Genomic DNA, 11,735 nt, shown 5'->3' on the forward strand with positions numbered 1-11,735 from the left:
TCACTCCGGCCCTCTCTCCGCAGGCCCCACGCTGGGCGAGGAGGCCGAGGCCAAGGCCGGGGCGCCGCCCAAAGTCTCGGGCCTGGAGCGCAGCCGCGAGTTGAGCGCCGAGCCGCCCTTCCTGCCCACGGTGCGCAGCCCCGCGCCCCCCGCCGACCCCGCGACAGGCGCCCCGGCCAGCCCGCCGGTCAAGAAGGAAGCCCCTGCCCTGCCCCGCCTCACCCCGCAGCCGCCGCCCGCGCCCCCACAGCCCCGCGCCCCGCTCCCGACGCACGTGCCTCTGCCCCTGGGCGCCTTCGCCGGCCAAGGCCAGGCTGCGCACAACGGCCTGCACAGCCTCAGGTGGGGAGGGGAGGGGCCTGCGCGGGGCGGGGGCGGGGGCCGCGCGGACGCCCCGCCCCCAGGCACTGAGCCCCGCCCCCCGCAGCAGGAGCAGCGGCGCCGGCAGCAGCGCCAGCCTCGGGCTCGCGAAGCACGCGTCCCTGTCGCCTCTCGGGCCGGGCCCCCACCTGTCTACCTCACACTTGGCGCTCCGCTCGCAGGCCCAGCACCAGCACCACGCGGCGGCCATGTTCGCCGCCCCCCCGACACTGCCCCCGCCCCCGGCGCTGCCGGCCAACAGCCTGGTCATCCCAGGACACCCTGCCGGTAGGTGCTGGCTGGGGCCGGGGTCGCCGACCCCCGCACAATGATCCTCACCTCTGGGCAGGTGGGAGGGACTTGGTCTCCCCGGGGAAGGGGTACGGGCTCCTGAGGCAGAGCCTCCCCCACCTGCTCCCAGACACCAGGGGCTGATGGCGGGGCCCTGGCCCCCGCAGGCTGCCTTTCCCAAGGGGGTCCCACTGCCCGGTGTCGGCCTGGGTTGTGCACACGCACGCAGGCGCATGGGTGCCCCACATGTGCACACAGAAACAGACGCATCCGCTGCTCCATCCTGAGCCCTTGCCAGGCCTAGTCAAGGGGAGGGGGGCCTGGAGCGGCTCCGTTGCCAGGCCAACAAAGGCTTCCAGGGCCTGCTGTGACCCTTGCAGTCCCTCATCCCTAGTGTGTCTGGGACGACAGGGCGTGCAGGGCTGAGTCCTGGGGTAGGGGGTCTCCAGGTGAACCACAGCAGCCTGGCCTCTCCCTCCTGCTTGGTTCTGGCAGGTGGCCCTTCAAGGCCAAATATCAGGTCGTGGAAGATTTCTCCCAGGGGTCTCGTCTCCACATTCTTTGTAAAATCCTGAGCAGCCCACCGCAGGTCCGGGCAGCTTGGTGCCCTGGGATGGGACCAGGATGCTGGGCTGGGGGGGGGCAGGGCTCCCCTGTGGCCGGCTTGGGGGGCACCGGGGGCTCACGGTGTTCTCTCTTGCCTTTAGATGCCAGCCTGTTGATCTCATTCAGCCAGCCAATCATGTATTGCCAGCCTCATTCGGGGATTCTGATTGGTACTTGGTCACAGGCACCTCTCTTACCTCCACCCTGGGGCCCGCACCTAGCGAGCGGCCACCACGGCTTGGCCTGCCGAAACCAGTGCCAGGTGACTATCCGCCTCGCCCCGCCCGGAGCCCGCGGCCGACGTGCCTCTCCGTCTCTCTCTCTTTTTCTCTTGTAGATCACGAGCTGCTCAGGCAAGAGCTGAACGCGCGTTTTCTGGTCCAGAGCGCTGAGCGGCCCGGCGCCCCCCTGGGCCCGGGGGCTCTGCTGCGGGCGGAGTTCCACCAGCACCAACACACACACCAGCACACACACCAGCACCAACACACATTTGCCCCCTTCCCCGCGGGGCTGCCCCCGACGCCGCTCCTGCCGCCCGCCGCACCCCCGCCGGTGCGTAGGCCCCCCATGCGGGTGGGCGGGGGGCGGCCCGGGCGGCGGGACACACAGCAGGCACACGCAGACGCTCTCCGCACGCACGCCGGCCAAGGCCGCCCCGTCTGGCCGTCTGGCCCCTCCTTCTGGTCCTTCTCTGGGTCCTGTCGTGAGGTTCCCTGTTGTGGGCTTGGGCGGGTGCCCCACGTCCACACTCGGCTGGCACGGCCTTGGGGCCAGTCGTACCCACACGGGGTTTTCACCGTCTCAGTCAGCACCAGGTCAGCAGGTCTGGAGACAGGACTGAGAGGGCGGGACCAGGACTCCATCCCATGGGCCCCGGGTCCTGGGCCCTCGTCTCTGGAGCCAGCTGCTGTGTGGGGCAGAGTCTATGCCACCAGGCTTTGGTCTGTGAAGGGCCAGGTCCCTGGGCTCCTAGGTACATGTCACTGCTTGACGACCAGCTCTGGGCTCCATGCCCCTCATCATGGCTGCAGTATCTCCCCCTGGGCCTCAGCCAGTACAGTCGGATGGTGCACATGGGCCACTTTGCACCTCCCACAGTGGGACCGTTAGAACAGGGAGGGGCCCCTCCCAGTCTGAGAGCTGGGCCCCAAGGGGCCAGGTCAGGGCATTGGGCCAGTGTCCTCAGGGAGCCCAGGGGACGGCTGGCTGCAGACCACCAGCCGCAGGAAGCAGGACAGCCGTCTGGGCCTCCACCTGGCCCAACGGGGGCGTGGGTGCTGGGCCCAGTGGAGGGTGTGGGCAGGCTCGGGAGGCCTCACTCTCCGCTTTTTTCCTTCCAGTTTGATAAGTACGCACCCAAGCTGGACAGCCCCTACTTCCGACATTCCAACGTGAGTGTCCCTCTGTGGTCACCGGGCTGGCCGGTGGGCTAGAGGTCGCGGGTAAAGGGTGGGGCTGCGCCTGCCCAGAGCCTTGTCAGGTTCCCTTCCATGTAGAGCAGGGGGCCAGGCCCAGCGTCCCCACCCAGGATGTCCATGCTCCCAGCCGGGGCCCTGGAACGCTCCCCCTCTTTCTCTTGCAGTTTTTCCCGTCTTTCTCTTCTGCCATCCCCGGACTGCCCACCCTGCTCCCACACCCAGGCCCCTTTGGGTCCCTACAGGGTGCTTTTCAGCCCAAGGTACCAGCTGCTCCTGGGGTGGACGGGGTTCAGGGCACATGGGAGCCCCCGCCATGCAGTTGTGTGTGTTGCAATCCTGGTGTTGGTGTGAGCCAGCCATGCCGGGTGGGATGTGGCTGTGCAGCCCCACGGCAGGAGGGGGCTGGGGGCTCACGTGCTCCCTGCAGGGTCTCAGCAGGACCCCCAGCCTAGGCAGTGGGGGGGGGCACCAGGGAACAATGGGAGTCAGGCTTCACGCGTCCTCATTCCTCAGCTGGGAGTGCTCGAGGTTGGCGTGGAGAGCATCAGGGCAGAGGGGAGGTCTGTGGGGTGTCCAGCACGGGGCCGTCCATGTCGCAGGAGGCCCGGGAGAGGACTGGGCTTGCTGCTCTCACCTTCCCCAGAGCAGGGCTGCCTCAGGCCCCTAAGCCAGGCATGTCCTTGTCAAGAGCCCCTTCCCACCTCTGCAGAAACTCTTGTACTGAGGATGTGGGAAGCCAGCCCTCCGCCCCCCCCCCCCCAGGTGGCAGTGTGCAGGGACGCGGGCTCTGCAGCTCTGTCACGTCCTGTTCTCTCCCTCCAGACTTCCAGCCCAATCGAGGTAACAGGCCGGGCCAGTGCTGTTCACACCCTCCTCCAGAAAGGCCCCGGGGTAGGTGGCCACACTGCCCATCCTTCCCTCCCTGGGGTCACCCCAGCCAGCCCAGTCCCCCTTGTGGTGGTGGCAGGGCATGGCCACCCCCAGAGCCTGGACCTCACACTTCCTTCTCTGTTGCTGACAGGTGTCCGACCCATACCGGACCACAGTCAGGGTGAGTGTGCAGGCACACGTCTGTGCGTGTGTGCATGTGCCCTTGGGAGGGAGGATCATGGCTGAGGAGGACGCTGGGTGCCTCCCGGATGGCCCCAGGGGCGCCCCCAACAACAGGAATCTGGGGTGCTGAGGGGGGCAGAAGGAGGAGGCCCCACTGTGCGGCTGAGCGTGTGGCCCGCCCTGTCACAGAAACCTGGGAAGTGGTGTGCTGTGCACGTGCAGATCGCCTGGCAGATCTACCACCATCAGCAGAAGATAAAGGTGAGCCGGTCACGTGTCCTGCTGGCTGGGCCGGCGTGCCACACGGTGTCCTGACGCACCCCTTCGGGGCCGCGTCTGACAGACGTTCACTGTGTGCCCATCATGGGGGCACACGGGGTAGGGCTGGGGAGGAGGCCGGGTGGCGGGGGGGGGTCACCCAGGGTGCCCCCAGGCAGGGGTTTGGGATGAGCTGACCCTGTGCCAGTCCTACCAACATCATTTGAGCCATCCGCGTGACCTTCGATTCTGTCCCCCGACCTTTCCTCCAAGCACTTATTGAGCACCTGCTGTGTGTGCCTGGGTGCTCAGCAGTGAACAGGGGACACTGAAGGGGGCAGGGTGGTGCCAGGTGGGCGCTCTGGGGACGCACCGCGGGCTGGGGATGCCAGGGAAGGGTGGGTGGAGGCAGTCTAGTCACCCGGACCAGCCCCCCGTCCCAGAAGGGTCCTGACACCCTCTGCTGCTATCTCTGGTCACATGCACCTCCGTGCACGGCTGTCAGAAATGATCCCGCCAATGTGCACTGCGAGAAGTCCACAGGGCCTTAGGACAAAGCACTGTTGCACTCCGCAGATGTTCAGGTATAGCCCTGGGGGAGGCCCCTGTGGGCTGGAGACCCCCACTGCCAGGGCAGGGCGCCAGAGGTGGGCAGCACCAGCGAGCACCCAGCCCGGCCCCTTAGCCTCATGGGACCATCACAGCAGAGCCACAGGCTTGTTTGTCCTTATTTAATACACTTAAATGCTAATAGCGATGCCAAATCCAGTCACTGGAAACTTCTAAGCAAGTTTTAGACAACAGGTAATAGGAATCCACTCTTTCAACTCAGTTTCACAAAATCTTACCACCGGTAAAGTATTACCAGTGAAAGCGTAATGTCCGAACTGAGGTGCTTTAGTGTAAACACAGCTCTCAGAGGCCCCAGAAGGCACGAGACACCCCTCTGTCCATCACGCGTCCTGACAGCACCTGGCTCTCTCCTGGGTCAGGATGAGGGCCCATTCCCACCACAGCAGGTAGGATGACCCACAGCGCCTGGCAGGACGGGCGGGCCCTGCACGTGCTCTGTCCCTCTCAGCAGATGCAGCTGGACCCCCACAAGCTGGAGGTGGGCGCCAAGCTGGACTTGTCCAGCAGACCCCCTGCCCCGGGCGTGTTTGCCGGATTCCACTACCCGCAGGACCTGGCCCGGCCCCTCTTCTCTGGCTCGGGTAAGGCACCCCGTCCAGAGCACAAGGAAAGGGGAGGTCCAGCCTGTTCCCTGGGCTGGCGCTCCAGCAGGACAACTCCAGATGCACTGGGGCACCCCCTGGCATCCCCCGCCTCTGTGCCTCCGTGTGTGGTACCCTCCCCGGGCGCCCCCTCTGCCCTGGAGCTTCCGCTTCTGCTGTCCCCCCACCCCCACCTGAGTGGGGTTGAGGGGTGCCCTCCCCTGCGCCTGGCCTGCCCGTCTCCCAGGAGGGGTTTTGGCACAGCCCCCAAGAATCCATGTGCCTGCCCTGGCACAGTCTTGCCATGCTGGGGACCCCGGGCCTCCCCCAGTTTCGAGGATCATGGGGAGCCCTTCCAGGACTCAGCATAACCCCCACAGCTAAGATGCATCCCAGGGAAGGGACGCAGCAGAATGGGCAAAAGGGGAAAGGCGCGTGGGGTGAGATCAGCAGGAAGCCGGGCGCAGGGCCGCTGAGGGCTGGCCTGTGGAGGCCCAGGACGCACCCCATTTCCTCGGCAAGGAACCGAGATGACGCACACCAAGTGCCGCGGCGCTGGGATGCTCACAGACCCAGCGCCCAGGGTTTTTACTGGGGGCGGGTCACATAGCTCCTCTGCCCGCACACACCCAAACCACAGACTCCCAGAAGAGAAGCAGGCGCTCCGTGTGAACCAGTGTTAGCGCAAGTGAGTCAGGTTCACAGGCGCTGCTGTCCAAGAAAGGGGAGAACAGCCCCGAATTCCCAGCCTCACACGCAGGTGCTTCCAGGGCCGGCCGTCTGGGCCCACACTGTGAGCACCCCACACAGCTGTGCACGGCCCACCTCTGGAGGGGTCCGCTCCTCCCCTCCCCAGCAGTCAGGGCCCTGCAGGCACCACCTTCTCAGCCCTCCCTGACTGCCTTGCTCCATCTTCATGCATGCCCACCTCCACCTGCAGCCCCCTCCCACCCAGACATGCGGTCAGCAGGCTGGGGTGCTGGGTGTGGACAAGGGCACCCAGGCTGGCCTCCGGACAGAGGGGTGTCCCTCAGAAAACAGAGGTCCTCCCATCTGGGCTTTAATCCGTGGAGTCCACAGGACCCGCATTCATCGTGGGGCCCAGGCGGTGGGCATAGGCTTCCTATGCTGCGTGGAGCCTGGACTCCCCGCCCACGCACAGCGCAGCCCTGCTGCGCCGTCCACATATGCCCAGAGCACGCCCCCCAGACCGGGCCCCAGGCTTACGGACGCCGGCTGCCTGCCCTGGTCTGGGGTGGGTGTCTCTCCTGCCATGTCTATGCTGCCGCCCTTCCCAGCTCCCGAGCTGGACGCTTGCCTGTCAGCTCATTGGCTTTTGCTCACTGCGTGTGCTCTTAGAGTAACGCATTCCCCCACACACGCGGGTACACGTCTTCGCTAGCACCATGGCAAGCTGTTTATTTCCTAATTTCCAGTTTGATGTCCTGTGAGTGATTCAGGAGAGCGGCTAGCTTTCTGGTGGGGAGCTCCCGGAGATGAGAAACTGCATGTGTGCTGTGGAGGGGCTCGCCGGTGGCACCCCAGCAAGCAGGTGTCCCCCAAGCTGGGGGACGCTGCAGAGATGAGTGCGGCCCCATCCTGGCCTGTGCCGGGAATCCGCCCTCCTGAGCCAAGGGCGTGTGTAGTGGCAGGGCCAGCGCCCCCAGACCTGCAGCCCCTTCTCAGGGCCAACTCAGCCGCCCTGGAGGTGCTGCGGGCTGGGCTCCAGCAGAGGCAGGGTGGGCCCGCCGGTGAGTGGCGGAGCTGACCACATAGTGACCCCCGTGGGCTGTGGCTGGGGGACATTGCGGGAGCAGGTGCGTCCACTAGGACACGGCTTCTTAGCTTCTGGCTGGAAGCCCTGGGGCCAGTGTCTTCAGGACAGCCTTGGCAGCTCTCTCGGCACCTTCTCCTCTGGGGTCCCTGCTGCCATTGCCTCTCTCCCCTCTTCCCTCGTGAGCTTCCAGGGGGAGGTGTAGACGGGTCCCCAGAGGAAGCTGGGGTGTCCCCACCCTGGGAATGACCCACAAACAGGAGGCCCCCGTCCACCTGCCCCCACAGGTGCCGCCCATCCCACCACCAACCCATTCGGACCCTCAGCCCATCCCAGCAGCTTCCTGACCACCGGTCACCTGACAGGTAGGTATGCTCTCCGCTCCCTGGAGGCTGGCTGGCCCTCTGCAGCCCTCAGGGCTGGGGGAGGAGGCAGGTGGGTGGGGAGGTGACCCCAAGAGGAAGGCCATCCCTCAGACTGTATAGGAGCACCTGCCGTGTTCTGGTGTCACGGGAGGGGAGTCCGGTGGGAGCCCTGGCATGAGCCGTGCAGAGCCCTGAGCCCAGGTTGTCCCCACAGACCCTTTCAGCAGGCCAGGCACCTTCGGGGGCCTGGGGAGCCTGGGCAGCAGCGCTTTCGGAGGCCTGGGGAGCCACGCACTGAGTGAGTGACCACCGAGCTTGCTCTCTGCTCACCCACATGCACGCACACTCGGGCTCCTGGCGTGGGTTTGGGCTAGACCCTGACTGTTACCCTCCGGCCACCTCCCTGGGATGCAGGAATGGTGTGCTTCTCCCCAGCAGCCCTGCAGCCCCACAGGGCACCCTCGGTGGGGGCAGGGAAGCTGTCCGGGCCTCATTCCCGTCCTTCTTCAGCTCAGGGCAGCGGCATCTTTGCCCCCAAGGAGAGCTCTGTGCTGCATGGCCTGCCCAGCCCCCACGAGGCCTGGAACCGACTGCACCGGGCGCCACCATCCTTTCCCACACCACCCCCATGGCCTAAGCCCGTGGACCCCGATCGGGTCTCAGCCCTGACCAACCACGACCGAGAGCCGGACAAGGGCAGGGAGGAGAGGTGAGTGGCGTGCCCCTCCCTGCTCTTGTGGGCTCCAGTTGGCTTTGCAGAACTCTGGGTGTGGGCCAATCCAAGCTCTGTGTGGAGATCCCCCTTGCTGTACTCTCAGGGCTGGGAAAGCCCAGTAGAGAGAGAGCCCCCATGGAGAACCCCTGATGGAGCAGGATTTGGGCAGGAGCTGTGCAGAGAGCAGGTCCACCCCTGGAGGCTGCAGCAGGGAAGGTCGGCTCACTGACCACAGCGGGGCCTCTGCAGGGAGCTCGCAGAGCCATTGGCACCCCCTAGGTGGGGCCAGGTCTGGGAGGGGCGCCTGTGGGCGAGTTCCCAGGCTGGGAGGGTGGGGCTGAACCCGGCTGCCCCCGGGCAGCAGGGCTGGGCTGGGGCAGGGGAGGTGGGAGTCCTATTCCAGAGTCGGCAGCAGAGTCTGGAACCTGAGGTGGTTGAGTTGTGGCTGGCTGGTGGAGTGGACAGGAGCAGAGGAGGTCTCCCAGCCTCGCCCCTCCTGTTGCCGGTACCCTGCCAAGGCCCTGGGGGCCGAGCCCTCATCTCTGCCCCCAGACTTCGGGTAAAGGGCTTAGAAGCACAGGGCCATGGAGCCTCATGAAGGGGAGCTGTGGTCGGCCAGAGCCAATGCAGGACTCCAGGGTCCCATCCCCAGAGTGAACTTGGGGCCCAGGTTCCCCACTGAGGGTCTGTCCTGCCTCAGGGGTGTAGCAGCTTGGGTCTGGGTGGGGAGCTCTGGGGTCCTGCTGCAAAACTGGTTTCCAAGTTGTTTGTCGAGGGGAGGGGAGACGTGGGGTATTGTGGGGCCTTGTGAGGGTGTGGGACCCCCCCCCAAGGACCTTGAGGTCATACAAGTGGGAACTTGGTGGCAAACAGCTTGCTTCCGGGCACCCTGTTCCACGAAGCCCCTCCTGCCGATAGGCTGAGTGAAGGTGTCTTCCTTGTTCCCAGGGACCTCCTGGAGAAGACGCGCCTGCTGAGCCGGGCCTCGCCCGCAGCCCCCGTGGGCCCCCCAGCCAGCAGCCTCCTGCTGCGCGGCCAGAGCGAACCGTGCCGGCCCGGGGTCCCTGCTGAGCGCGAGGCCGAGCCCCGCGTCAAGGAGAGCCGCTCTCCGGCCAAGGAGGACGGCGCCAAGCTGGCCGCGCGCCCGCCATCTCCCTACAGCAAGGCGGCTCTGGGCGACAGCCTGCGCCTGGCGGGCCTCCTGGGCCGAGAGCCGGGGAAGCCGCCCGAAGCGCCGGCCGAGCGGCCCCAGGGCGACGTCAAGGTCAAGGAGGAGCGCAGGGAAGACAGCGACGCGCCCGAGCCCCCAGGGGCCGGCCTGCACCCAGCGCCCGAGCGTCCGCGCGCGCCCCCTGCGCCCCTGCAGCTCGGGCCCAGCCCGGCGGCCCGCGAGCGCCTGGGCTTCACATGGGAGCCCCTGCGCGACGCCTACCGCGGCCTGGAGCTGCCCCGGCGCGCCCTGCCCGCCGCCGCCGCCGCCACCCCCGCCCCGGGTCCCGCCGCCCTCTTCGAGCCCCCCGAGCGCCCCTACCGCGACCGCGAGCCACACGACTACAGCCCGGAGCGCCTACGGGAGGCGCGCCGCGAGGAGCTGGAGCGCGCGCGGGCCACGCACCTGGGCGCGGGCCCGCACCTGCCCGCCGCCGCCGCGCACCTGGACGGCGCCGCGCTCCTGCCCGCGCTGGGCGCCCTGCACTACCCGCGCCTCGGGCCCGCAGCCGCTGCGCTGCACAACGGGCTCCTGGCGCGGACCCCGCCCGCTGCCGCCGCCGCCGCGCTGGGCGCGCCGCCCCCACTGGTGGCCGCGGGCGGGCCCCCCACGCCCCCCGGGCCGCCGCCGCGGAGCAGGACTACGCCGCTTGGGGGCCATGGGCCCGAGGCGCGCGACTACTCCCCATCCCGCAACCCCCAGGAGGTGGAGGCGCGGTAGTCCCCGCGGGACCCCGCGCCCCGTGTACAGAGGCCCTTCCACAAATGCACTGCTGTAAACTTTTCTACGTGGACGTTTCTAGAACCTAAGCACAGCGCCGTCAGTCCTGGGGTGACCCTTGCTTAACACCCGAAGCCTGCACAGTCGGGGAGCTTCATCCACAGCTTTGCTGGGGGTGATCTTTTGTTTTCTGAGCTTGAAATTAGGCTACTGGAGGAGAATTCAAGTTTGTACATCTTTTCCCACAGGTGAGAAGTGTTTTTAATAGATTTGTATTTTTTTCAATTTTGTGCTCTTTAGACATTTAAAAAGAAAAGAGAAACTTTTGCTTTTTTATCTTCAGTTCAGATTTGCAATGTAAAGGCCTCAGATCCCTCTCTAGAGCCCCAGGATCTTTTGTCTTATTTATGGAGAAAAAACGGTCATTTTGTCCAGCGCACTGTGAGGCCCCCACTCAGGGCCTGCCTGGCCCTCCCTTGGTACTTGGAACCGAAGTTACAGATATATATTAAAATAATAATTAATAATAATGTAAAAACTTTTTTTGCCTTATTATGCAGAAGCATAAGAGGATTTCTTTTTTGGTTTGTTTTTAAAGAAAAACAAATGAAATATGTAAATAGTCTGTTAATATAAATATATGACGTTATTAAATTCTTAACCTAGGTAGACTTTATAAAAGGCAGTTTCTAGAAACCTCTCTGATTATTTGTTTAACATGGTCACAAAAAACCCACTTGCTGTCAGTTGGACACGCTCAGAAGCTTAACTGCAGCAGATCCTTCAACTATGCAAGCGCTCAGAGGGGGCACTGGGCCGCTGTCTGGGGAGGACCCTTCCCCCAGCCTCGCAGCAAGCTGGGCCCCGCCCTCCTCGGCCGGCTCTGGCCGCGAGGACACTTCTGTGGAGCCTAGTGCTCACTGAGCAGTGTTCTCAGAATCCATACCAGACAAGTAGATTTTTAGGAGTTAAGAGTCTAAAGGTTCATTGCAATCAGAAATAGTAACTTCTGTCCACCTTCCCTTCCGTGCAAAGGCCATCGGCAGATGTCCCTCAGCGCGCTCCTCCACCTGTGGAGGCCTTGGCATGATCTCCTTTTGGTTTCGGTTTTGCTTTCATAACCCCGAACGTCCCCCCGTCCTGTGCCCAGCACCCTTCTCTGTTCCCCGACACCCCCACCTGTGTCCACTGCACTCTTGAGCCTTGTTGGTTCGACTGTCAGCAGCCATCTGCTCCATTCTGTATTTTCAACCCATGTTTCCACTGTGGACTCTGGTTGTTTTAAACACTGAGTTCTCGTGTCAATCATTGGAGATAAATACAGCCTTGATTTTGGATCACAAGGTGGTCGGGTGTTCTGTGTGGCACTGTAGAAGGTGGGGGTTCCTGGCCCCAGGACTGCCTTGGCGCGTTGGGTGGAGCCGGGACACCGGTCACCCTTGCCTAGAAGCAGAGCACCTTCACGGGTCTCGGCCTTGCCTCTCCAGCTCCGTCTGGACCAGCACCGCCAGGGCTGTTCCTGCTGCTGGAATGCCCTCCTGCCCTTTGCCTGCCGCCTCCACCTTGGCCTGTCCCCACCCCGTCAGCCTGCTCAGCCTTGTCCTCTCTGTGCACTGGGTGGAGGCTCACATCCCTGCAGGGCTGGCCTTCCCCCTGCCCCCCACTGCCCTGGCCCCACACAGAGCCAGGTGAGCCTTTTGTGGAGAAATGAGGGCTCAGGGAGGGAGGGGGCAGAGGCAGAACTGGCCACC

The 11,735-nt window shown here is 64.9% G+C and overlaps 1 protein-coding gene across 9 annotated transcripts in view; it reads left to right on the forward strand.

Moving 5' to 3' along the window:
* The window catches only part of FBRSL1 (fibrosin like 1), an 80,771-nt gene extending 69,444 nt beyond the window's left edge, over positions 1–11,327 (forward strand). For 3 of the 9 annotated variants that reach the window (XM_088019343.1, XM_088019345.1, XM_088019351.1), the window contains 14 exons: positions 24–342; positions 428–648; positions 1,359–1,427; positions 1,595–1,809; positions 2,598–2,648; positions 2,840–2,935; positions 3,498–3,566; positions 3,697–3,726; positions 3,918–3,989; positions 5,068–5,200; positions 7,262–7,339; positions 7,554–7,637; positions 7,850–8,048; positions 9,003–11,327. In XM_088019343.1, coding sequence (XP_087875469.1) covers positions 24–342; positions 428–648; positions 1,359–1,427; positions 1,595–1,809; positions 2,598–2,648; positions 2,840–2,935; positions 3,498–3,566; positions 3,697–3,726; positions 3,918–3,989; positions 5,068–5,200; positions 7,262–7,339; positions 7,554–7,637; positions 7,850–8,048; positions 9,003–9,984 — 2,618 coding nt within the window. In that variant the 3' untranslated portion in view covers positions 9,985–11,327. Of the gene's footprint in view, positions 1–23; positions 343–427; positions 649–1,358; positions 1,520–1,594; positions 1,810–2,597; positions 2,649–2,839; positions 2,936–3,497; positions 3,567–3,696; positions 3,727–3,917; positions 3,990–5,067; positions 5,201–7,261; positions 7,340–7,553; positions 7,638–7,849; positions 8,049–9,002 lie in introns of all 9 variants that reach the window. The other 6 variants (XM_088019344.1, XM_088019347.1, XM_088019348.1 and 3 more) reach the window with 6 other exon arrangements.
* The last annotated feature ends 408 nt before the right edge of the window (positions 11,328–11,735 follow it).

The sequence above is a fragment of the Eumetopias jubatus genome, unplaced genomic scaffold (genome assembly GCF_037043125.1).
Source record: "Eumetopias jubatus isolate StellerSeaLion01/CBP00866 unplaced genomic scaffold, mEumJub1_p1.0 scaffold_16, whole genome shotgun sequence".
NCBI lineage: Eukaryota > Metazoa > Chordata > Mammalia > Carnivora > Otariidae > Eumetopias > Eumetopias jubatus.